The 27744-nt window shown below is 38.4% G+C and overlaps 1 protein-coding gene across 1 annotated transcript; it reads left to right on the top strand.

The window, feature by feature from the left end:
• The first annotated feature begins 1876 nt into the window (after positions 1–1876).
• LOC122093948 (pentatricopeptide repeat-containing protein At1g30610, chloroplastic-like) lies at positions 1877–27389 on the top strand. The gene is made up of 7 exons (XM_042664513.1): positions 1877–3632; positions 10990–11181; positions 16885–16966; positions 17356–17547; positions 17736–17864; positions 24672–25103; positions 26980–27389. The coding sequence occupies exons 1-7, from the start codon at positions 2266–2268 to the stop codon at positions 27361–27363; spliced, it is 2778 nt and encodes a 925-aa protein (XP_042520447.1). The 5' UTR covers positions 1877–2265; the 3' UTR covers positions 27364–27389.
• The last annotated feature ends 355 nt before the right edge of the window (positions 27390–27744 follow it).

The following is a 27744-nucleotide window of genomic DNA, read 5'->3' on the forward strand; positions in this document are numbered from 1 at the left end:
TTCCTTTCCACCTAGACAATATTCCCTTGATTTTGTCCATAACCGGCAACAAAACCTCTTTTTTCATTATTCCTTTAAAAATCTCCACACCTAAGTATCTTCTTGGGAATATGCACATGGGAATACCAAAGTTGCAGCAATTCCCTGTTTTTTCTGGAGGGGGAATTTTTCTCAAAAATAGTTTGCTTTTATCTAAGCTAATGACCTGCACAGAGTATTCTTGATATTTAAGTAGAAAGACCTTTAAGTTATTGACATACAAATTTGACATGTGATCAATTACACAATTCTCTAAATATCTAAAGGTCAGTCATTCTATAATGTAGTAAAATAAAGTTTACCCATTCAAAAATTCTCCTGGTAGATTGTTAAACTTTTTTTTTTTTTTTTTTTTTTTTAAGATCTTACAAGTAAACTTGTATAAACAACGCATACAATATTGTTTACAATAATAACACTTGATGTTTTAGGCATCCATGTAATAAACGTGAGTATGGCTTTAGGTATTGAGATCAAATCCATCATGGTTGACACTATACTAGTGGTATCAGAATAAGGAAATGAAAAAGTTTAAGAAACCTATAATGATATTCTGAAGGATGAATTATCTCATTCATATTGAATATATCGATATTATTATCCATACAACAACAATAATAAATTCAGCCTTTTCTCAATTGAATGTGGTCTACTACATGGATATATATATATATATATATATATAATTGGGATAAAGAATAAATGATAAAATGAGAGTAAGAGGAAAGAGACATAGTCCAACAAGTCAGGAGATTCTCAGTTAAACGGGTTAACTATATAAATCATTGCCTTCCAATAGGCTCTAACCAAGGTCATACTTTACGCATGTTATTTCTCACCACTTCACCTATGGTCATTTTAGGTTTTTTATTAACTGTTTTGGTCCCTTAAATCTGAATCAAATCACTCATCCTTACTATGATGTCTTCAAATCTCCTTTGAACATGATCATATCATCTCAAATGATTTTCACAAAACTTTTCATTGATCAGGACAATTCCCAAATCAGTTATAATATGTTCATTCATTACTTTATCCTTTATAGTTTTGCTGCACATCCATCTTAATATCTTCATCAGCTACGCATAATTTCTTTATATGACATTTCTTTAACTGTCCAACAGTTAGCTCCATACTTCATAGTTCGTGGCATAACAATCTTTATAATTTTTCTTTAAGCTTTAAAAGGATACATCGATTACACAACACTCTGTATGCACCTCTCGACTTTATGCATTTCTATGAAACATCGTCCTTTATATCACATTATTTATTTATGATTGACCGCCGGATATCTAAAATAGTCATTTTATAAAATTTCTCTCCTTAATTTCTAACATTGTATAATTCATCAAAAAGTAATTAAACTTACACATCATATACTTCATTTTCAATTTACTAATCTTAAAACCCCTTATTTTCAAAATTGATTTCCTTACTAATTCCGATACAATGCTTTGAAACCCCGCATTGTGTTGTGAACGGATCAGGTTTACATACGACAAAATTCTCGTATGTCTCCGGTCAGTGGATTTAAAATTTATTAAATGAAGAGGGAGAAAATTAATTATAAATCCACGTACCAAGGTCATTATCGTACGTTATTGTATGTGAACATGATCCACTCTCCACCGTGACTACTTGAACACGGGAGGCGGATTGAACGGCTCCACTTGTTTGACCATTATGTGTCAATGGATTTAACGAAGTCATAACCTCAATAAGAAGATCCCAATTCAACGGTTTTAATACAACCAAAAGCTCCGAATCCAACGATTCACAGTTTCAAACACAGAGAAACAAAACAGTTCACTTTATCCATCCATACTCCGATACTCCATGGTCTTTACCGGCTTAACGCCACACTCGACGCTGAGCCTTACTCTGGTTCTCCTGCAGCTCTAATTGGCGTTTTAAGCTTGGACGAGTGAGAACACACGCTGTAAGCTGCGAAACCCTTAAACAAAATCCGCCAGAGCAGATTTAGGGCTCATTGGAAGAACAAGAAAACGGTGTTGATAGCTACTCGTTTCATGGTATCTGGCAGAGTTCAAACCTGTATATATTTCTCTGTCTTTCTCATTGTCAATCTTTCTTTTTTTCGTTAGATTTAAACCAGAAAATTTGTTAAGGACAGATTTGGATAGCAACTGCTGGTGGATAAATTTAGTTCGAGCCTCAATTTTCATGGAATTATGATGATAGTGCGGTGCATAGAGTGATGTGATGGAGATAATCATGGCAAATGGGCGAATGGGTATCTCTAGTTTGGATCGAAATGGGCTTCCCTGGTCGCAAAGTTTTCGGAATTGCTCTTCCTTACACGGGTTCACGATTTCTGTGAGACCCATGTTCAGTGTCCCTCTCAACACGAAGAAGGTGAGTTGCATTTGGAGTTTCAGTTTAAAATCATCCAATTGCAGAGAAACTAAGGCTTTATTGAAGGGAGAGTCAAAGGATTCAGATAATGGGGGTTTTCTTGAGGAGGAATTGACGTTTAAGCCAACATTTGATGATTATTTGAAGGCTATGGAGTCAGTTCGGACTGTTAGGGAGAGGTACTCAATTAAAGATGCCAGTGGGCATTATTCAAAGAACAGCTCGAGAGGAAAATATCTTCAGAGTCCAACAGTTTTGGATGGAAATGAAGAAAATTTAAAATTAGGTGGGTCTGAGGTGCATCCACATCGATCAGAAGATGCCAATGCCATGGAAGGGGATGAGTTACCTGAGAGGATTAGTCAAGGCTCTGGTAGTGAAGGTCTGGGGAAAGGTAAATTAGGTTATAGAAAAAGAAGTAATAGAGGATTCAAGAACCATAGTAAGTCAGATGAGGTGGAAATGGCAGATGCAGCTAAAACCCATGCTTCAAGCAAAGCCAAATTGGATGGTAGAGTAAGTGATACGAAATCAAAGGTTGGAAGGTCATTGGATGGGGATAAGAGGAATTTAGGCAAAATAAGTGGTAGATGGATGAGAAATCAGGCTACTAGTAAAGAACATAAATTTGGAGAGTTCGGACTCAGTCAAACAGTAACTAAGAAAGGGAAATCTGATGCTGTTAAACAGTTAAGTGGTAATGTAGTTCGCAGGCAACAAGAATTTGGCCTGAATGAAGGTTCCATTAAAGTCCAAAAGAAACAGCTGTACCAAAATAGTAAGAGTAACTCTGAGAATGTACTCAATAAGGTTTTGAGTGAGGAATTTTTCTCTAGAAGTAAAGTAGAAAGTAAGTTGAAGCACTCAGAGCCTGCTAAAGTTATACAGGGAGAGATGAGGCCTACTAGGAACCAACTGCAATTTAATTTGAATGGAAGCACCTTTGAAACAGAAACACTTGGTCCTGGAAGCACCGTAACACATCGAAGCCTGGGAAGGTACCAAATTCGAGCTGGGGACACAGGATATAAATTATCAAGGGAAAATTTTAAGTTAACAGATGGAATTAATTCTTCCTCTCATATGGTTGAAAATAATGATTTGGAGTTGGAAAGAGCTGCCTTCAAGTCTTTTGAGGTTTTCACTGATATCAAGGACAGGCCCCGAGTCTTGCGGATGGAAATGGAGGAGAGAATCCAGAAGCTAGCAAAGTGGTATGCAAGATATACCTTTCCAGTCTTATCTGTTACATGTCTCTCCCACCCCCCCCCCCCCCCCCAAAAAAAAAAAAACCCAACACTTCTTATTCTTGTCTCTTTTGGGCCAGGGGGGGCGGGAGAGGGTGTTTCTCCTCTATCACCTAATTATCCCTGTTTTGGAGTCTCTGGGACTTTTACCTGGGATTGGATCCCAACTCCAGCTATAACAATCAACAACTAACCACTGATACTCTTGCATATAAACAGGGAAAAATTGTTCTTTTTATATGAACAACTGCTTTGTTAAGACTTCAAGGGAGGAAAAGATAAGAAGTGAGCATAGAAACCCTTAAAAGTGAATTGCAATCACTAAAGTGCAAAAAGAAAACAAATTTAGCTGGATTCATATAAGGCCTGTGCATGTAAAACATTCGATGCTCCCCTATCATTGGAGTTTCTTTAATTCTAATATCTCTTTCTTGATTTACTTGTCAGTATTTTAGATTTTTAAATATCTGAATATAGTTGTCTAGCTATTTAAATACTGGATGGTTGTCTATCACTTTTGTGTTAATTTTTCCACTTTCTGGATCAGCCTTATGTTAGATATAGATCATTGAGCAAGAATGTACCCCCTTGCAATCTTGGTAATCTTCAGGTTAACATTTATTGAATTGGAAAGCAAAAGTACGTAGTTGGCTGTTCTTCCCTTGTTGAATCAGATATGACTTCTCATTTGGCATAGATATACTAGAATACTGCATCCTCTGACAAAAAAAATTCCCGCTGTTGACCAGTCAAACCAGGGAAGGAATAGCGCACTCATATGTAGAAAGGAATTGTACTTTTATAGAGTTCATTAGGCGATCTTAAGGATTCATTCAGGATCCTTGATGAGTGCTTGATGCGTTTGAACTGGCATGAATTATTTGGATGTTTGACAATATCATTAATATTGATCCATATCTATCAGTTTTAATGGAGTTTGAATGGATCAATTCTGTCAGCTTTTCTTGTTAGGATGTGATACTCTAAAACAAGAAGAAACTCAGCCTTATCCGAACTTAATGAGGTCGGCTACATGGATCCGTACACACAAAGTAGGGGAAAAAAGAAGTCTGAACAGAAAAAGGGGAAATGAAGAAATGAAAAGATGAGAGATGAGAGTAAGAGGAATGAGTCATGGCCCATCAAGTCAGGAGAATCTCTGTAGAAGTCTATTGCTTTTAATAGCACACAAAAAGTATGCTTACTGTGAGGAATTGCTAAATTGTCCCAAGACACATCTTGAAGCAGAGTCTGCCCATGGGTGGCATGTCTCAGAAATTGAATTGAATTAGAAGGTGCATGCCTTGGGAAAGGTGTATTCTTTTCACAACTTGGGGTCTTGGCCCATGCTCTTCAACAATCTGAACAGTTAGAACCCTGTGGGAGTGGGGAGAAAGAAAAGAGGGGGGAGTTAGAGCAAGTTTCACGGTGGTAGGAAGAAGGGGTCCCTGTGAATGATAAATTTTCAATCTATGGAGCTCATTGCTGGTGCATATTGCCATTATTGTTATTATATTTGCAGGACTATTTAGTTTCATTAAAAAATGTTATGGAGTTGACCTAGAGGAGGAAGCTTTGTTATAAACCCATTATGGATCTGCTGACATATTTCAAGAAGTTTATCTTCTGTTTCCTTTTATTAAAGGGATTCTGGATACCCGCTAGCTGTCTCTTGAACTTTGACCATTTGATATCAGTGTTGCTTCTAGAAATCAAGAATTGAAAGTGATCTAAGTAGTCTTGTTTCATAACTGTGTTGAAAAAGATGCTTCCTCAGTTTTTTTTTTTTTTCTGTAGGTGAAGATTAGCAAAAAATGTTGATATCATGGTTCTTGTTGCCATATCTGAGTCTGGTTATGCTTGGAATTGTGCTGTAAAAACTCTAGTTGTTTGTGGAGAATCCCCCATATCACAGTGAAGAACCCTTGTTCTCTTCTTTATTATGATTGATTGAGGATGGAACAAATTCTTTAGCTATAGGTGAAGCTTATGAGGAGACTTTTGGTTCCACATCCCTATCCCGCAATAATGAATTGAGTTCATGTGAACATTTGGACTCACATTGTGCTCTAGCTCTAGCTTTCTTGTTCTTTTCACCCCCACACCCTTTTGATTACAAACAGCGTATACATTTCATTAAAGAAATGAATATATGAGTTAGTGATGCAGAATTCCAGCAAGAAGAGAAGATGGGCCTATTGTTTTGGGTTTAGTTTGGTTTTTGGGGTTCAACGGAATCTATGGTTTAAGTTAGGCTTAATTTGAGTGCCCCGATGGGTTGTGTGGGCTATGAGCTTAGTTATTTATTTATTTTTTATTTTTTGTTTATTATTGAAATGGGCCAATCCTATAGGTCCAAATATTAGGGATTTGAGCCCTATACAGTATTAAGTAATTGGTTTTTATTTTGGTGTTTATTGTTTGTTTTAGAAGATTTGAAGGAAATTTGCATGGAGGATATTCTAGAAGATTGAATGAAGATTTGCATTGGGCCCCATGTGATTTGTGTGGAATGGAGATTATTTGGAAGATTGTTGGTGTATTCTGTTAGATTTACTACTATAGTTTTTGTTTTTCTGTAATGGGGTTTAGTTGTTAGTTAGTAGTTACTTTGGTATTATTTGCTTCTAAATTTTTTTGCTTCCCCCCCTCTCTTCTATAGTTGCTGTTTTGCAAGCTATTTAGTAGGCAAGACTTGCTATTCTTGTAACACAATTTCTAATTTTATAAATGCAAGCAAGAGGGAACACATGCCTTACGATTTTGAGTGATTGAGAAATTTGGCTTTTGCCTATTTGGGTTAGAGCCCGTTTTCTAAAAAAACGTTTCTACTGCTTTTTCGTTTCAATAGAACGAAAAAACGCAAAAAACTGTTTGGCAACCATATGATGTATTTTTGAAACAAAAGTTGGAAAAAAAACGATTTGAAGAACTGAAGATGGAACGACAAATTGTCGTTCTGTCCAACAAGTTGCGTTCCAAAAGTTCTAAAAAATGAACGATTTTACAACTTCACTCTCAAGTTCCCGATAAAATACACTCGCCCTCTTTTTTCACCTCTGCCTTTCACCTTTGCGCACACAGAGCTGGAGAAGAAGAAGACCGATAGCCGGAGAAGAGAAGCACGATCGACCTTGAATCCTCGACATAGCAGGTACGCCTAGCTCTTTGCTTGTTTTCGCTCAAACAGGTACGCCCTAGCTCTTTGCATATTCTCCGATATGTTGATGATGGATCATGACCTCAGTAAACTTTATAATACCCTGATCTATAACCCAAATCAAGATTGGAGAGTTCAGTATTGTTTACCTCTGAAGCCTCTGCAATTTGAGAGTTCGGACTTGGGTTTTTCTAGGGTTAGTGGTTAGCTCCTCATTGTGAACCAGAGAGAACCAAAGAGGGTTTACTTTACTGTTGTGGCTGTGCCGGAACTGAAGTTTACTCCCGTCTCTTGCTCGAATGCTTTCGAACTACCGATGCTGATCAAGCAAGGAGATTGCAGTCTCTCATGAAGCTTCACTCCTTTACTCCCACAACTTCTTTCTTTCACAATCGTCTTCTCTAGATTTATGCTAAATTTGGCTACATCTCAGATGCTCAAGACTTGTTCGAAAGAATGTCTCACAAACATAGTTTTTAAGGCGCTGCTAAGGCGGTCTAGAGATGGTAAGGCAGTGCTCCGCCTTACGTGAAGTGGAATCTTATGGTTTTTTTTTTTTTAAACATATTTTAAAATTACTTGATGAAGATTCCAAATATAGATTTTTTATTGGTAGGTGTATGATTTTTTAACACTTGAGATGTATGGGATCAGCTTTACTCCACGAAAAATAACCAAAACAAACAATACAAAAACACAATTCACAAACAGGGTTTGGATTTTGTCAAGGGTTTTAAGAAAGGGCTTTGAGAATGAATCAAGGAACAAGGAAGAACCACTGATCTAGGCAACCATTTTGCTCCGGTAGTGGTGAGCTTCATTCTTCTTTGACAGGAGTAGAAATATAGTGGATGACCTTAGGGCTTAGGCACTCATTTTGGCATCATAGAGGTAAGTATAATAAATAATTGTATTTTTTATGTCTTCTTTTCTTTATATTTATAATTTTGTTTCATAATTATGTATTTATATTATATGTTAATATGGTACGATGATTGATGATTGATGAAGATGAACTTAGTTTATTCACTTTATTGATTTGTTTTCTTAATGAATATCTTACATTGGTATGAATATGAATTTTTAATATTTATTTAACATATGAGTAATAGGATTCAACTAGGATTTGAGTCAAATACATTGGTTTTATAAAAAAATTACACATGAACGCTTTAGTCAATAAGGCGACGCTTTATGCCCGCCTTATCGCTAATGTGCTCCGAAAGACCCTCAAACGCCTCTGTCGCCTTACCGCCTTAAAAACTGTGCTCACAGAGATTTTTCTCATGGAATGCAATGCTTCCTTCTTCTGAGTTCTACTTCTGGTTCTGATTCTGTTTCTATTTCTTGAATTCATCTTCCCATCGATTTTTCTTAGTCCCATTTCTATTATGCTTCTTCAAATGTGAACTTTCTAAATTGTGTTTTCTATGTTTCATTTCAATTTCTAATTACTTATTAGAGAGTGTCGTGATAAGTTCCAATATTATGCCTTTTGATCTTCAAAGACCAAGCAATGAATGGTTCATTTCCATCTAGAAGGATATCAAGCTTTTTGCGAAATAGGCGCTCATGAGATTGAGAAGCTTGTTCTTCTATGCCCCCATTCATAATAGCAAATTGTGAAATTTGCGGAAAGAGTTGTGCTAAATATACAACCAAGTCGGGTAAAGATATTGGAAGAGAATTTTTCAAGTGCCAAGATTCATGTAATTTTTTCATGTGGGTGGACCAACTACATCTATGTAGATGTGGTAAAGGTCAATGCAAAGTACGAACTACGATGAAAGGTCCAAACAAGGGACAATATATTCTATGTTGCCAAAATTCAACTGGGGTAATTTATTTCTACGATTGATCTATACCTATAGATAATTTTAGATTTTTTTTTAATTCGATGTTAAATTTCAACGACCCTAATCACATCTATCATTTGATATAGGCTGATAACCGTAGATGTGGTATATTTGTATGGTTGAAAGATGAAACACATATCTCTACCATACAACATACATTATGTTCAGAAAGCTCAACATCATCCACACCACTGTCCACTTCGAATGAGTACATGAAAGGATATTTGGAAGGGACACTTAAAGGATTAGAGGACCAAACAAATAAGATGAAAGACATTCTCCATGCATTCAAGTCTTTAGACTTGGACAAAAAGTGAAAATTTGGGGAATTATGTAATAATTAACTTGGACAAGGCATTGTTAATTCTGTATTTTATTCATCCTTTTGAAACCATGTTTTTTTAGTTGGTATGTAATACTTTATTGTCCCAAAGGATTTATATGCTTATAGTATTTTAATGTTATTTCTGTAATTATTGACTTAAAAGAAAAGAAAAGAGAAAAAAAAAAAAAAAACCTTTCTGAAACAAGCATTACCAAACGGCAGAACTGTCGTTGAAATTGTTCTATAAATAGATTCACCAAACAGCCTTAAATCGTTTAAAAACGGCGTTTTGACACAGAAACTGAAATTTCCGTTTTTGACACGAAACGGAGTTTCTGGAACAGAAACGATACCAAACAGAGCCTTAGTGGTGATGTAGCTCCAGCCTTATTTGAAAGTGGTGGTGGAAGCGCAATCGAAGCAAAATCATACTTTAAAAATTTCCAACCTTGGATCTCAATGAACATACATGCATAGAACATAAAAACAAGGTTAGGGTTACCTAAAATGCACAAGTGGTATGCTCCTCCTAAGGATTGCAGCACGAGCGCTCAATTCTTGTGTGTCGATTCCCTTAAAGCCCCAAATCACTTTTGTTCTTCGTTCTTGAAGAAGAAGAAGTCTCTTTCTCTTGCTCTCAAGTTTAATCCAAAATTATACAGAAAAAACATTTAATCCAAAAAAAGGTATTGTGTGCAACTGAATTTGGGCTAAGGCCTCTCTTTTATTGAAAAACCAATCTTGAAGATTCCAAATAACGCAAGCCACTTGGTGTGATCCTAAAGGGTGACCATTAAGTTGTCCTTGATGGCACAATAAGACCATACTACCAATGATGTAACTTGAAAACCCTGAGGTAGATAATTCATTACATGTTACCCTTGCATTATCAGCATCCGCAATGCATGCTCACAAGTATGGAATAAAATAACCTGTTAAAAAGCAAACTTTTTGTTTATTAAATTGTGTGTCAGGAGCAATGATTAATCACAATATTTTAAATTCTTTTCAAATAATAATATTAAAACTAACATTACTGAGGCCTTGGATTCCGACCAATCGTAGTTTGACAACTCTCACACTTTTATGTTCACTCTTCCAAGATGCGGAAACCCTATTGAGGATCACCCCTGTTCACGCATACACCTCACACAATGAGTGTCCGGTGTGTAAGTCCTGTTGGTAGACATCAACCATTGGATTACCATGATTGCATGAAATATAACGCAATAGTAAGTGCCTCTTAGTTACGGGAAAAGAAACTACCGGAAATTCCCGTTGTGAATACTATGGCTGTAAAAAAAATCAGGAATTTCGATGGATCAAAAGTTCAACACAATAAAGTGCCCGCGTTTATATTTCTGTTTTAATCTCCGTTAGAGAAATATACAATGCGGCAACCCTAGAACAGAGTGCCCAAGTCTGTCCATAGTTGGGAACAAATAACGTAAAATTGTGTAATTGCACGTTATCTAAATAAGCACAACAAGCACATGAATAAGAATTGTAGTAATTAATTTAATTAAATTAAATTAGGTTGATGGACACACATAAAATGTAAATAATCCAACACTATTGTGGTGAAGCAGTAGGTTGTGATTGGTGGTGATGCCCTTCCCTCAGGCCTAGTGGTGAATCGAGGTCATATCCTTTTTATTTCTTCTTTCATATGTAAAATAAAAAAGGGTTGGAAAATTCTGTTATCAATATTGGTTTGTCCCTTTATGTAATCCTATTGCAAATGATCTCTCATTGGCTTTACTGGTTCGATATCGATTCTACATTATTTGGTGAATATAGCTCTCTTAAAGAGAAATATCACAATGCAAATGGAAACAAAAGAAACACCAACAGATAAAGCATGCAATCTTATGTTTTTCGATGCAAACTGATATTCCCATTTTAGGATTTAATCTAATGGGAGTAGATTGATTAATGAGTTCTGTAGGAATGCAATTCACTTCAAGATTGTTTATTTTACAGGTTGAATGCTACAGACATCAATTTACCTGAGTGGTTGTTCTCTAAGATAATGCGCAGTGCAAAAATCAGGTTCTCAGATCATTCCGTTTTGAGGGTTATCCAGATAGTGGGTTCATTAGGGAATTGGAGACGAGTGCTGCAAGTTATTGAGTGGCTCCAATCACGTGAGCGCTTCAAGTCTCACAAGATGAGGTAAGACTTTTGTGGGAAAATCAGTTGATTACATGTCTATGATATAGAATCAAATACTGAAGGTAGGTTTTAAGCCTAATGAAATTATTTTCACATTTTAGACTAGTGGGTGGGAGTCTGTGGTGCAACGTTTAAGTTGCACTATTGCAACATCTTGGTCTCAGGTTTGAAACTTGGAAACAGGCTGCTTACATTTGCCCCTCCCAGACCCTGCAGTAGCAGAAGCTTTGTGCATCGGGTTCCTCTCTTTTTCATATATGTAGCCTGATAAAAAATAGTAGTGAAACTTAATATGAAGTTGACCAACCCATAAATATCTGTTTTTCTTGCCTCTTTTTTTCTGTTCGTACTTGTTTGAGTAACAGGGATTTTTTTTCTTCATATTAACTCGATAAACAGAGCAGTTGCAGGAGAAAGTAACGTAAGCAGAACGAAAAGGTTGATTAAAGAGAAAATGAATGGCTGTTCAGAAGTAATTATGAAAACAATAAGTGGAGGAATGACATGCATGGTCTCGGTCTTGTCCCAAGTATGACCTTGGATAGAGCCTATTGGAAGGCAAGGGTCCATGTTGCCGACCCCAATAAGTTGGGATACGCTGAGTTTGTTGTTGTTGTTGTTGTTGTGGAAGCATATTGGATGCTTAGTTGGAAATAACTAGAAGAGAGAAAAAGTAGGGACTTTGGGTGTACTTGTAGTATGTTAGGTAGTACGTACGTTGAACAGCCCAGCTTCACAAATTTTCAATGAAAAGAAAATGGAAGCCATACCTAATTGGTAAGCAGTGCCTCTAAAACAAATAAGTTCTTTTGCTATTATGCAAATATCCTGGACAAGAGAATGCAGCAAGCCACTGTTTGTTGTTAACGGGAGAAATGAACAGGCGATATTTTCCTGTGCATCCATTTGTTCCATCACTGCAAAAGCGATTGGGATTTGACATTCTGAATTTGAAAATGTGTAGACTTCCTTCAATGGCATCTCCTCTGGTTGGGTTTAATGTGTTCTTTTTGTACCTATGGCTGTAAAAGGTATTTGATCAGCTTCCTCAAAAGAGCCATATGATCAAGATTTACTTTGATGGAACCTTGATAAGAAAGGGGGTGCCTTCATGATTGTTGATATATTTTGGACCATATTAGAATTGTTGTTGATGGATAGTTTTGTCTGATTGAAGAGGGAAATTCCCATAGAACAGAGGAGTTATCTCTCTAAGTATGAATCTATTTTGAACAACTTCGCTTAAGGTGCAGGCAGAAGAGTAGTCAATAGATACCAGTAGTTGCCTAGTTGGTTTCAGAAAAATTATTGAAGTATCTTCAAAAACTCCGGACCTTGTGCTATACTCCTTTTGTTTTAGGGTCTTGTACATTATGAACATTTTTTCTCAGCTTAGTTAGTAGGCAGTGCAACTAAATGGTGGATGATCTTGCCAGATCTAGCATGCGGAGGGATTGCATGAGTAGAATTTTGTGCTTATGTTGTTGTTTCCTGTACTACCCTTTCCTGTAAGGACCTAGGTTTGCATATTCTCTGGCCTTAGGAGTCCTGCTTTGTGTGGTAGGAGAGTTATATTCTTTTCTTGTAGTTCCATGTTGGTTTATGACCCTAGGTCGTTATTTCTTATCTTGTGTATTCTGCATTTTGGTTAGTGGCCCTTGAGATTTGTACTCCATAAGAGAGACTCTTCCTTGATGTTGAGCCCAAGGTTAAATATTGCTTCAACTCTCCAGATCCCTGCTTCAATGTATATACCTCTATTGGTCTAGAATCTTTGTTCTCCCTCCCCCCACTATCAAAGCTGTCGAGTCCCTTACCTGCTGCTTTCTTTGGAAAGGAACTGACTCTACCAAGTTCCTCCGTCCCTCCAGATGGAGTTCAATCTGCCTCCCCAAAGCTGAAGGAGGCCTTGGCCTTGGATCAAAGACATGAACTCGGCGGGTATCCTTAAACTGATATGGAGGATTGCCTCCAAGCAAAACAGCATCTGGGTCTCCTGGGTTTATTCCCACCTACTTAAGCTGAACTCCATTTTGACCACCTCTCCAGGTCCGGATTCCTCCTAAGTTTGGCGCATCATCCTCAACTTAAGACCCTTAGCTTTAGAAGTTATTATCTACTCCATTGGGAATGATGTCTCTACCTCTTTCTGGCTGGAACCTTAGCATCCATCCGGAGTTCTTCTCCCCTCTTTAGTCCCAGGATTGTCTATCCTCAGGGTCGGGGCCGGCTGGCTTCTGTCTCATCTATCCTTCTAAATGATGGATGGCCCCCCTCCCCATCCCCCTTCCTAGAGGGAGGAGTCCATCCTTTGGAATCCTTCTCCATGCAAGATGTTCAACTTCTAATTTGCCTGGAACTATGTCAGACCAAAATCCCCTCTTGCTATTTGGCGCAAAGTCCTTTGGTTCAAAGGCCACATCCCCCGCCATAGCTTCACAGCTTGGAGAGCTCTCACCAACTGCTTCCCTATGCAATCTTTCCTCATTTATCGTCATATCAAGGTTTCTCCTACTTGTTTGTTGCTTTTGCTTGAGAGAAACTAAGGATATTGATCATCTTTTCTTCTCCTGCCCCTTTTCCTCCACCGTTTGGAAGAAAGTCCTTTCTTGTTGTTGGCCCTCTAGTAGAAGAGTCCTCCCTCTCAGCAGGGAATGGGTGTGGGTTGATATGACCTTTCACGGCCCCACCATTTGTGTTACCACCGGTAAACTTGCTTTTTGTGCCACCATCAACCACCTTTGAATGGAGAGGAACCTTCGTAGATGGACGTCCAACTCCTGCTCCTTTGACAAGATTTGGAACGCCATCTACTTCGACGTCAGCACCAAACTTGTTGCTCTCCCCCATCTCTCAGTCAGTGACTCCCCAAGGAGCAGGCTTATTGTTGCTTCCTGGGGCCTCCCTTGTTTCATCTTATCCCCCTTGAGGGTTTGTATCCCTTAGTTGTTGTCCCCCATTTTTGTTAGGGTATGTTCCCTTAGTTGGCTTTTCAGCCTCTCCCCCCCCCCCTTTTTTTTCCTTTGTATATTCTTCTTCTTTCTTGGCTTTTTTTTTCATCCAAAAATAAAAATATATATATATTGCCTCAACGTGTGCCCTAGCGAAAAGCAGGGTCACCAGATTTGTGATGCGTTGCTGTTCAAAGGGCATCAAGGTCTCCAATTGTCTTGTGATGGGTATTCTAAATAGACTCCATCTTTCAACTTTTCAAGAGAGCTTAAGGATCAAATTCTAAATAGACCAGCTATGACATATGATGTAGAATGTTGGGCAGTTAAGAAGCGTAACATAGATAAGCTGGGTGTTGCAGAGATGAGGATGTTGAGATGGATGTGCGGCAAAACTAGGAGAGATAGGGTAAGAAATGACTAGGTTAGAGATGATTTGGGGGTTGCGCCAATTGAGGATAAGCTCTGGGAATCTCATTTTGAGGTGGTATGACCATGTTCAATGGGGGCCTTTGGACGCCCCAGTTAGGAGGAGTGATTTGATCCTGATGGAAGGAGCTAAGAGGTTGGGGCAGACCTAAAACAACCTTAGATGAGGTTGTAAGGAAAGACATGCAAAAGCTATGTTTGGACTTTAGTATGACCACTAACAGAGTGGCTGGGAGGGCAAAGATTCATGTGGCCGATCGCTCGTAGGTGGGATGTTCTTTTTTTTTTTTTTGTGTGTGTGTTTTAGATCAATGTAGCCGACCCCATTTAGTTGGGAAAAGCTCGAGTTGTTGTTCTTGTTAAGGATCAAATTCTATCATATCAGTCCAATGGCAGTTACCATATCCACTTTAAAAGAATCAAAAGACAAAATAGGAGACCTTAATATGAAGGATATTTTGCTAATTTTACTATTGGGGGACCTAGGTTACATGATCAAACAAGGGAGAATTAGGACTTGTTTGATAACAGTTTTGATTCTTTTGAAACCTGTTAAACAAAAACATCTTTGTTACTAAAACCATGTTTGATAACTTGGATGTTTTGAAATTTTTTTTTTTTGAAATAATCATTTATTAATAGAAAAGGCCTTTTCAAAGTGAAACAAATGTATGTTGTGTACAAAGTGTTTTCTATTTTTGCACTCAACTTTTAAGTGAAACAATTTACATGTGGATATGTGAGGGTAATTATGTCATTTCAACTCAAAACGTAAAAATCCTTTGCTTTTCTTTCTCTGTTCTCTCTTTCTCCAAAATTCTCATGAATAACGCCAGGCCCCTCATGCATGTGGATATGTGGCAACAAATGAAGATCGAAGAGCCTTTCATGGCTGATTCCAAGATAGGTTGCAAGAATTGGCATTAATCGGAATTGGGGTCAGCCGATTCCGATTTGAATCATCCGTTTCCGATCCAATTGCTGAATCTATGACTCTTTCTCTCTCTTGCCATCTTTTCTCATCCTCTCTCTCCTTAGCTTTGGGCCAGGCCTGGGCCCATGTCCATGTGCTGAACATACTGGGGTTGGTTCAGGCTTTAAAATATCAGCATGAGGACGGGCCTGAGAATTAAGGATAAATGAGCCTTGGGCTGGGCTAGGTTTCCAAAACTTATAATCAATTTCCAATTTTAAGTTATAAAATGCATTGCTTTTGTTTCTGTTGTGGGAAATGAAAAGAAATTATTTATCAAATTTAAAAAAATATATATATATTTATCAGATGGGTCTGTAGTTTTTTTTTTTTTTTTCAATAGTTCTTTAATATTTTTAAAATTTTCCCCTTTTTTTGAATTTTCTTAGAGTCAGGGTACTTTTGTAATTTTCGGTTATGGAAAATTCACAGAATCAGTTTCTGGAAAAAGGTTGTTCTTTGTTAGGGGACTCACTTTTTAATTTCCTCCTTTGAATTAGAAGCTTATTTTCTATTTGAACAACATTCCATGTTTCGGTGTATTGGAGAGTACAAATTGATTTCTTTCGGAAGGGTTGCTGCTCACTTTTTGCTCTTGCAGTTTTACCTATAGAGATCCCTAGTTTCAGTAGTCGCTTGGCTAGAAGATTACTTAATTGCAGCTAGGTTAATATTTAAGTTTGTTTGTGTGCGGTTTCAGCTTTGACATCTTTCAAGGTAAAGTAGTGATCTAACCTTTTGGCTCTGGCCTGGGCTCTCTAACCAGTTTGGGCTGCAACTTGGTGGGTTTTAGCACTTTAAAACTACTTTGGAATATAAAATATCATAATTTTTTGAGCCAGGGTATACATTTTTTATGTTTACCGGTTTTCTCAGCGTTCAGACTGAACCTGCTATGACCAGTCAACTTTACAAGGTTGTGTGAGCACCTTTATAAAGGTCTTGTTGAACTGACATTTAGGATATAGGAGGTTGTTTGTGTATTAATCTACAACTACTGTTTGAATTTATTTATTTTAGAGCTTCCTCTGATTTGGTGAATTTTACCAGAAGGCTGGTTCTTTTTTGTCCTAAATCTGGGTTTCAAGTGCTTGGGTTTATCATTGTGAAGTTGGTGGGCCCATGACATGTGGGATTAGGGATTTTTTGCAGCTGATGTCTTTTATTTTTTTTATTCAGCCCTTTTGGCTTTCTCTTGAGATCAAGCCTTCTTGTTATATTTTTTCCTCAAGTCTTAATAAAATTCTTTGCTGAATATCTGTTAATCACGAAGAAAATTCTAATTGAATTTTTATATTCTGATACTTGACCATCCTTGGCATTATATGTAAGTCCTTATCTACATTGCAGATATATTTACACCACTGCACTTAATGTACTTGGCAAAGCAAAGAGACCAGTGGAGGCACTCAATGTTTTTCATGCGATGCAGGTAAACCAGTCATTGTGTTTAGCATGTAATTTGTAGTCTATTAAGAAAGTACATTTTCTGAAATTTCATTTCCATGTTTTCAAAAGAACTCTTTGGGAAAAGCTTTGTTTATCATATATCCTTTTGTCATGATTTATTGCCATTGGATTAAACATCGTGTACTTTGGCTTATTCCAAGCACCTTCTTATTTTGCTTAACAACATGAACTGGTCTACAAACATATTTGACAGCAAATGAAATAGTAGATGTGCTCTCTTTTCAGATTTCATGGACTCTCCATTTGAAACAGGTGTTTGTTAACAGTTATATCTTCACCTAAAGACCTTAATAAATGAAAATAACAGCATAGAATAAACATGGACTAACATTGTTTTTGGTATTTTTCCAGAACCAATTGTCCTCATATCCTGACCTTGCAGCTTATCATTGTATAGCCGTCACCCTTGGACAAGCAGGTCACATGAAGGAACTCTTTGATGTGATTGATTGCATGCGGTCACGTCCTGAAAAGAATTTCAAAACAGGGGTGCTTGAAAAGTGGGACCCTCGTTTGGAACCTGATGATGTTGTCTACAATGCTGTAAGCCTTATTTATAACTTTGTAGTCAAGAATTTTGTTTGGATGTTTTCTAAATATTTAAGTGTCCAGATAGAATCTTACATTCCCCAGCATTTTAGCACGTTTAACTGTCACTATAAATCTAAGATTATAAATTCTTTATTGCACTTTGTAGGAACATTTTTAAGTTATATTCCTTATGCATGTAGGTATTAAATGCATGTGTTCGGCAGAAGCAATGGGAAGGAGCATTTTGGGTGTTACAGCAGTTGAAACAACAGGGCCTGAAGCCTTCTAGTACAACATATGGCCTTGTCATGGAGGTATGGAATGAATTCTGAAACTACTCTCTCACCACTCTTCCATGTGGCTTTCAAAATAGTCAATAACAAATAGTAGAAATGAAAAATTACCTTAATCTCTTCTACATTTGTTAGAACAATCATTGTGGGGTGTGATGAGTCGGAGAGTCATCAACTCTGTTTAGTTATTTAAAACTTGAATTTCCTTTCAGCATCCTTGGATTTTTGTAGGTTAGTTTAAGTTGACTATTATGCTTGCGTTTATCATTATGATCCAGTTTGAAATATCAGTACCATTTTGTGTTTTTAGAGAAGAGCTTTGAAGTTCTAATTGTACCCTAAATTGGAATTCAAGTCCTACTCAACAACAACAACAACAACAACAGCAGAGCCTTATCCCAACAAAATGGGTTGTCCACATTGATCCTTTTTCTCCAATCAGCTCTATTCGAAGTCATACTTGATACAAGGCCTAAGCTAAGCATGTCTTTCCTCACCACTTCTCATATGGTTATTTTAGGCCTGGCTCTTGCCCTTTTAGTTCCTTCAATCTGAGTCAAATCACTTATGAACTGGAGCATCCCTAGGCTTCTGTTGAACATGGCCATGCCACCTGAAAACGAATCTCACGTAGCTTATCATGAATCATAGCTACTCCCAACCCAACTCTAATAGTATCATTCCCTACTTTATCCTTCCTAGTTTCGCCATGCATCCATCTCAACTTCCTCATCTCCGCTAAACTTAGTTTATCTATTTGACGCTTCTTAACTGCCCAACATTCTGCACCATACATCATAGCCGGTCGTATGACAGTCTTATAAAATTTTATTTTAGCTTTAAAGGAATAGGCCGATCACATAGCACTCCAAACTGATCGTAGAGCGAATGAGCTCAAGGCAATCCGCATAGGAGAGAAGCTTGCCTTTCTAAAGCTGGAGACTTTTTTCGCATAAGATCAAGCATAAGGGTGCAATGATGAGCAGCGAGCCTGGAAGGGATGAGAGGAAGGCCTAAGTATTTCACCAGAAGGGATCTACGGGCAAAACCCGAGATCTCAAGCAAAGAAGCTTTGACCTCATCAAAGACCCCATACAAAAAGAGGTGGGACTTGATGAGATTGATGCGGAGACCCGAAAGATCTTCATACAGACAAAGAGAAGAGATGATGGATTGGATAAAAAGGGGGTCTAATTCTGAGAAGATCATGAGATTATCAACAAAAACGTGGTGATTGAGCTTGAGGGCTTTACATTTAGAAAGGGGGGAGATGAGGTGGAGGTTAGTGGAGAAATGGATGGATCTGGAGAGAACCTTCAGGGCAAGGGAGAAGGGGAAGGGGGAGAGAGGATAGCCTTGATAGATACTAATGAAGAGGGGGAAGAAACTAGCTAGGTTGCCATTGACAAGAACAGAAAAGCGAGGCGAATAGATACATGAGAAGATCCAGTTTATAAACTTGGGGGGAAAGACATTTCATGAAGAACTTTTGAAATGAAATCCCACTTAATGGAATCAAAAGCTTTATGAATTTCAATTTTGAGAAGTGCAGAGGGGAGTGGGATTTCCTATCAAAGCCTCTGACATTCTCTTGGCAAAAAATGATTTTATCATCAATACTTTTTCCAGCTATAAAAGCAAATTGATTTGGGCTGACAAGGGATTCAATGACAACCTAAATCCTATTGGTTAGGATTTTGGTAATGAACTTGTAGAGGAGGTTGCAGAGGGAAATGGGCCTGAAATCCATGGAGGAGGCACCTTTGTTTTTGGGGATAAGGCAAAAGAAATGTTTGATTGATACTCATAATTTGAGAGGGGTTGAAAAATATATGAATGGCTTTTGAGGAGTTCAGGGGCTTTGCAAGCCTTATAGGAAAGGACTGCAGAAGAAATTTCCTCGTCAGAGGGAATCTTGAAGTTTGAAGAGGAGGTGGTCAGGAATGAATTTGTTGATAAGGTTAGGGGAACGGTGGGGGAGGAAGGAGAGGGATGGGGATGGAAAAGATTAGAGAAGTACCCACAAGCTTTAGCTTTTATGGCATTTGGGAGAGTGGGAGGAGCTATCTTTGCCAATGAGCTTAGGAATGGAATTGAGATTGGATCTGACATTAAGAGATCGATGGAAATGAGCAGAATTGGAGTCTCCAAGCTCAAGCCATCTGAGTTGAGATTTCTGCTTAAGGAAGCTTTCCTCCTAGGATATTAGGGAAGATAACTCGAGGGAGATAACCTTCTCCTTGAAGATGTACTTGCAATGGAGCTACTTGAAGAGAGGATCAACTAAGGAGCTTGTGTGATGGAGGATCCCGTAATTCCAGACCAGGAATCATCTTGAGGGGAAGCCTCGAGGGAATCCAAAAATGCAGGAAAGGCCTTCAAAAGAGGGACCATTAGGGAAGTTTACGTTCCAAAAGATGTAGCCGCAGGGGAGACGACAGGCGAGAGGATCAACTGAGAGGGCCCCATAGAACCATATTGAGAGCCCGAGGAACCTGTTCCACAGCTGCGAAGAGGGGCAATAGGGGTGTTGCAGAGACGAACCAGCAAGGCGAGCTGACAGGGAAGACCGTCGGATGTTCCTAGAGAGGGAAGATGACTTTGAGTTGGAGATGACAGACCGAGTGCTTCACTGGAGAAGAGAGGGCGCCGATGGGACAAGTAGAATTGGGCTTAGGGAGAGCATAATCGAAAGGAGGCGTAATGGAATTCGATGCAGATGTATTGGGCACAAAAGACGACATCAACGGGGGGATAGGCAAAGGCGAGTGGTGATGGATAGAAAAGAAGCATCAACCCAAGATAGGTCTAGATAGGGGAGGGTCTTGCCTAAGTGGCTAGTGGGGAGGCTCACATGGGGGAGACTCGCAGGAAAATGTTGGAGAGGTGAGGTGGGGTTGGAGTTGGGCCTAGGTAGGGGAGGTATGAGGGAATGGGCCATGAGTAAGAGGTTCAGTGGTCGAGTAGTGGTCCGGGCAAAAGGAGGAAGGGGAAGAAGGGAGGGAGGATGGCGTGGTGAGAGATGGAGGGCGTGAGGTAGGGCACTTGGGAGGTGGAACTACAGTTAGGATTGGGATTCGAGGTAGGTTGGGAAGAGTTTATACGATTCAGTGGGTTAGGTTTTAAGATATTCAAGAAAGGAGGATCTCGAAGGATATCAGTGGAAAGCTAGACTAACAGGGAGGAAGAGGGCAGCAGAGGGGAAGGAGAGAGAAGGTTAGGGCAGGCATGACTGAAGGAGGATCTCAAAGGACATCAGTGATGCTACTTTACTTCTAGGTTGTATTGATTTTCTTATTTCAGATGTGTATAGGAGAAGTTTGTAAAGCCATATGTGTGTATGACCAACCCTGCAATTTTTAGTGCCACTTTTATCATATTCCACATGTTTATCAAGGTGTTGCATGGGCCATCTAGGCGTCAAGGCACTCCTTGGTGCTCAAGCTGTCAGGTTGGTTGCCTCGTGTATCAGAGAACACTAAATTTTTATCTTAAACACTATAGCATGGATAAAATATATAACCAAATAATTAAAAAAAAAAAATGGTTTGGAATGTAATATATGGCACTTGCTCTTGCACCTTGGACTCATTGTTAAGCATAGCATTAGAACTTAGAATCAAACTAACCCCCATGGGGTGTCACAGGAAACTTGAGAAGAATCTATTTTGGGCTTCCCTTATCAAGATTATTTTTATAAGAACAAAGAGAAGAAAAAAAAAAGTAAAAAAAAAAAAAAAAGAAAGAAAGAAAGGAAAATAAGTTAGCTATCTTGATGTTGATTTTTTATTAGTTTTTCATTTATTTATCTGGGGTAATAAATTTTTTCTGAGGTTACTATGACAAAACGCCTCATCTCATAATAAGATCTCCATCCCAACCCCCAAGTGAGGAGGGACTCAATCCCAAGTCTTCACTATCAACTGCTGGAGACTTCATCACTAGTCTGAGGGTGGCACCTCAGTAATATATAATAGGAAAATTATCTTGTACCACCCCTCTTTTGAAACCTTATATGAGATACCACCCTAAATTTCCAAAAATGCCAAACATACCCCTAAAGTCTAACACCGTTAGTTTAGAAATAAAAATTACTCTTTTGACCCTAAAACCAAATACAAATAAAAAAACTTCTCATCCTCTTCACCTTTTTTTCTCTGTTTTCTTCTCTTTTTCTCTGTTTGAACCCTAAAACGAGAAAGCAGCACCCATAGCTTCAACGAGGAAGAGTAAACTTACCATTTTACCTTTTGCAGAACAAGAACGGAGGGTAGATAAAAAAGACTTGTGTGGACTGTGGAGTGACATTATTTTATTCACATTTGGTTTGGGATTCCAGAACTAATGAGAGATTGGGAGAGAGAGAGGTATTCGGGAAAGACGGAAATGGGAAATTGGGCAGTGGTGGTGTTAGTGATTGTGATGATGACGGCAACGACGAGGGTGGCTGAAGGGCAACGAGGCGGTAGTACACTGTCGTGTGCAGCGGCTTTGGTGCCTTGTGCGAACTACCTTAACTCCACGAAGCCACCGGCCTCTTGCTGCACACCTCTCTGTCAGGCCATGGCTACACAACTCAAATGCCTATACAACCTCCTCAACGATACTTACTTGTTTAATAGTTTGCACATCAATATGACCAAGCCCTTGAGCTTCCCAAGTATTGCGGCGTCAATGACACTACTACCGCCTGCCACAAATGTATGTACTGCTAGCCATGTCTCTCTTTTCTAAGTTTCTGTTCTTTATCTCTGTCTCTGCTTCTAAATGTATCGATAGATCAATCGATCGGTCAATTGATGTCAGTAGAATGATAAAAAATGGCCTCACTTGGTATTGTTGGTATTGTTGCTGTTGTTGCTGCTGCTGCTGCACCACCAGGCCTTCGTACTTGTAGAGTTGTAGTTCGCTAAGGGATCCTGATGACCGGGCTCTTCGTTCTTAGACATTTCTTCCCCTCGCTTCCTTTTTTTGTCTGATCTGATACCCTTTTGGATCAATTGAACGATCCAACTGAATGCAAAGCGTTGTCTGCAAATTTGTTGTTAGATTGACTGCTTGAATCTGAAATCTAGGCGCAAAAGGCTGCTGGTTGGAGCATGAAGGGTAAACTTGTCATTTACAAAATAACAACAGTGACACGGCATCACTTGATGTTTGTGAGCTAGCGGAATGGATTTAAGAGACATTATTTTTTCGAAATAGGGTACACACTTGGCATTTTTCGAAATTTAGGGTGGTATCTCATATAAGGTTTCAAATGAGGGGCGGTACAAGATAATTTTCCTATATAATAATATCAATTCACTCTTATTTGTTTGGGATTAATTTGAGTCTAGCCAATTTCATCTGTTTTGGATTTTAGTGCTTTCAATTTTATTATTCTTCTGTCTATCTTGGGTGCAAGTATACTTCTGGTACTCGAGGTTTTTTTTTTTTTTTGGTTCTCAGTCTTGGCAAAAGCCAGAAGAACAGAAAAGAATTGAAAGGAAGAGAGATAGGGAAGAAGGTAGAACAAAGGAGAGGATCCTTCGGCTTTGATACCACTAATGGAGGGTCGGTAGGGGAGGGGAAGAATCCCTGAGAGGATACTCAGAGTTGCAGGGGGGAGAGGGAAAATGCACCAACGAAAAGGGGGGGGGGAGGAGAAATCACATGCACCAGTCTGCAGGCTCACAAACACAATTCAATTGATCCATCTTCATTCAATCTCTGTCCTATATGTTGGTTACAACCATATAATTAGGAAAATAAAAGACTCTATTCTCTAAGTTGGAAACAAATCCTAAAAGGAAACTAGTTCAGAAGGAAACATGAAAACCAACTATAAGTCCTACGTACTCAACTTCCTGAAATAAACATAATAAAATAAAGTAAAGATATTATTCCTAAATAAAAAAATCTATTAAAATCCTACGAGACCAAGGACTCAAATATGGACCCGGTTTCTGTCTGGATACCCAGATTGGTCCAACTGTCCAAGGCTGTGCACCTGCATCACTTTATGCATATTGAAACCCAATTGTGATGTAGATCAAATCATCAAGAAAATAAGGCCAAAACACTGCTCACGTGAACAATGTCGCAGCCCATGTTTGTCAGGTAAGGGAATGCTTCTAGAAGATTCTGTGAGTCCCAAGGCAGATTGCATGGAGGAATAGTTTACTTTCTATTTTTATGTTTAGTTTCTATTTTGGTTAATCTTCTAAATCAAGCTATTGATGGAGACTTCTAGAAGTCTTTCTTTGTCCAAGGATTTGTTTCCTTAAGTCTTATTTGCTTTTTCTTTATTTTCCATTTTAGTTTGACTCTTCTTGTACAAGGAAAGGGACTTTCTAAAGTCTTATGTTTACTTTTTCTCTTTGTTTCCTTTTCTTTATCGTTTCTAAGTTATTTCTTTCCTTTTTTTAGGCAAGCCTTATGCCTGTATAATGTAATGACCCTTAGAGATCCCCACAATTTAGTGAGAAGAATGAAACTTGCTATTAACAAACTATTTTCCTGACTCCTGAGAGAGGCTGTGACCGAGAGAGTCAATGTTAGGTGAGATGCCAATGAGTGGGTGGGAGGCCCGGGATAGATTGAGAGGCTCAGTCCAAATCTGTCCTTCTACCTATCTTCTATTTTCTTTATTTTTTTCAATCAATTCCAGTGAGTGTTCTATTCTGAAATTTATTAATATGTTGAAGACTGTTCGAAGAGGTGATTTAACTGGACATCAGTGTATCAATCCTCTGTGTATATTTATAATTGATTAGTTACACTGGGAGAAGAGATGTGCTCTTATTGTATGTTTACTTGCTAAGAAATTGGATGACAGATTGACATAATTCTTTTCTGCAGATTGACAAGATATGTAAGGTGGCGAATAAGCCTCTTGTTGTCACCTATACTGGACTCATTCAAGCTTGTCTAGACGCTGGAAGTGTTCAAAATGGAGCATACATTTTCAACGAGATGCAGAAGTTCTGCTCCCCAAACCTGGCGACTTATAATATTTTGCTGAAAGCTTACCAGGAAAGTGGGATGTTTGAAGAAGCCAAAGATCTTTTCCAGAAGATGTCTGAAAATGTCATTCACATTAAAACAAATGGTGATTACAGGGGTAGGGTAATTCCTGATAACCACACATTTAACACCATGCTGGATGCCTGTGTTGTGAAGAAGAAATGGGATGATTTGGAGTATGTCTATCAGCAAATGCTGCATCATGGGTACCACTTCAATGCAAAGCATCACCTTGGGATGATAATGGAGGCTTGCGGAGCTGGAAAGGTATTGTTAAGATGCTGCTATTCTGATAAATTTTCGGGAAAATTACATGATTACCCACTTTGGGTTTCCCTTTACAAACCTATCAACTTAAAGTTTCAGTTAACAAAAGTACCTAAAATCAGGCTTGTGTTTACAAAACTATCCCAAACAGTAAAACTCCTTCATCTTCCACATACAATCAGGTATTTTTGTTAACTAAAACTTTGAGTGGGTAGTTTTGTAAACCCAAACCCAATTTTGGGTACTTTTGTCAACTGAAACTTTTAAACTTTATTTTGGGTATTTTTGTTAACTGAAACTTTAAGTGGATAGTTTTTGTAAAAAGAAACCCAAAAGTGGGTAATCATGTAATTTTCCCTAAATATTACTCAAGTAGGAAATCTGATTGACACCTTGATGGGAGATTTAAGGACTTTGTAGGTCCACCAATCACATGGCAGTAAATATTAGGGGTGGCCATGGGTGGAATAATGTCCTTTTCTTTACCCTCCTAGGGGTGGAGGCCTTTTCACCTTACCCTATAGGGGAGGGTAAATATGCCCCTAAACATTACCCTTTAGGTACAGGCAAGGCAGTCAAAGCATCATCAATGGCATTTTAACCTAGATTTTAATGGTATAGCATCATTTAAACTATACTTATTAATGGTAAAGCATTGGTACATGTGTTGGGGAGATGGACCGTTGGCCATGGGCTTAGATGGGAAGGTTCTCTGATTACAGGTTTATGCAGTCTAGTACCCTAAGTATATGAATGGCAGATGCAAACAGGCGTAGGATGTACTGTTATATTTGATGGCTAAATTATAGAGCTTAATAATGATAAACAGGTTCAGCTAAGTGAACAGAAGAGGAGTTAATATTGAAAATCCGATCTGCTTTAAGTAACAGATTTAAAGCCTAGTAGAAAATAGAATGGTGGATAAGGTTTTCGAAACTGAATTCTGACAGATATTTCCAGAACAAAGTAGTATAAAAGAGACCAGAAGTTAATTTCTTGTGTAAGCAAGTAATAATGCTGACATGCTGTAGAGAAACCAGGCAACAGAATAATTCAATGGCTGCAACAGGGGAAGGGTCAGATCTGGATAGAATAGAGTATTGCAGGGGAACGAAAGAAAGGGAGAAAGAGAAGGGATTGATAGGAGGCTGTTTTGAAATTATAACAGCACCCATGAACAGTTATGTACAATTAAAGAGGAGAGGAGAAGAGGTCTTAGGGAAGGAGCTCACAGCCCACACTTTTCACAGAATAAAATTTTATTCCACTGTGTAAATTGATTAGGGGGTGGATTACATCCTTATGAAGACTCAGAAGTAAGTTGAGTAAACTTCAAACAAAATCTAACAGAATTAATTAATCACTAGTGCGGAGAGGGTTGCAAAGTGTTAAGATAGTAAACATGCATGCATATGTGGGTCATAGGGAGCCACACGTGGGTAACTACATTCCGAAATATGTTAACTGTCTGTCTATTCCATTTCTCTAGATGGTCAAAGTAAGAAAAGGGGTGGGGGTGTTAAGGAACAAATGAGGTGAAGGCCAGGATTTTGGATTTGGAGACATCTGGGATATGATCCATTATATGTTGGGATGTTGGGCTTTGCTCTCGGTCATGATCATCCCATTGGCAGCATATATTTTGTCTGATTCTCTTGGATTTACCTCTCGGTTTCTTGCATCTTCTACTTGGGAGATTCACTCAGGATCCTTTGCTTTTGGATTAGGAGTGAATGAAAGTGAAGTCACATCAATTATACTTCCAATCTGAACTCCCTGTTGAAAAGTTCCTTTTATTTATATTATTCTTTTGCATTTCATTTTACTTGCACTTTATTTAGCGATCAAAGTTTTACTCATGTCACTTTAATTCCAGGGAGAATTTGTGGAGATGACCTGGAAGCACTTGGTTCAGAGAGATCAGGTTCCACCTCCAGCTATCATTAAAGAGAGGTTTTGTATGAAATTGGAGGAAGGTAACTATGCTGCAGCCATCACCTGCATTACCAGTCATCAGACAAGTGAGGTGCATGCCTTCTCCAAGAAGACATGGCTGAACTTATTTAGAGCCAATGCACATCGCTTTCAGGAGGATACTGTTGTTAAATTGATGCATGAGCTGAGCATTCTCGTTGCTGGCTGTGAACATCCCCACCCTACATTACAGAATCTAATAATATCTTGTAGAGAGTTTGTAAAGGATCATGTAACAGATGACATCAACACAAAACAAAATGTAAGAACACTTTTACCTGTATAAAATGAAAGTCTTAGTAAAGTACTCTATTCTATTCTTGTTGAATGGATAGCAGAATTCGAGTTTCATGCTTACAGAACTGCTAGCCTCTCGATCTTTCAATCTTTTCCGAGTAACTGGTAAAAAATTGTAATCAAACTATATCTATACATTCTCTTTTTTGCGTCAATCTCTAAGGTACTATAGGTCCTTTTTTCTGCTGTGGATCATTGTCTTGTGAACTTGAAGTTGAGTATTTCCTGCAATTGATCATGGATGCTTGGATTATAGGTTGTTTATAGGCAAGTGCCTCCAAGAAACATTAAAGAAATCAAGGATGCTGCATGTATTAGATTTAATAGCACCTTGTGGATTCCCCAGCATAGTGTGGACATGTGAGTGTTC

Source organism: Macadamia integrifolia, chromosome 11, assembly GCF_013358625.1.
Source record: "Macadamia integrifolia cultivar HAES 741 chromosome 11, SCU_Mint_v3, whole genome shotgun sequence".
Taxonomy (NCBI): domain Eukaryota; kingdom Viridiplantae; phylum Streptophyta; class Magnoliopsida; order Proteales; family Proteaceae; genus Macadamia; species Macadamia integrifolia.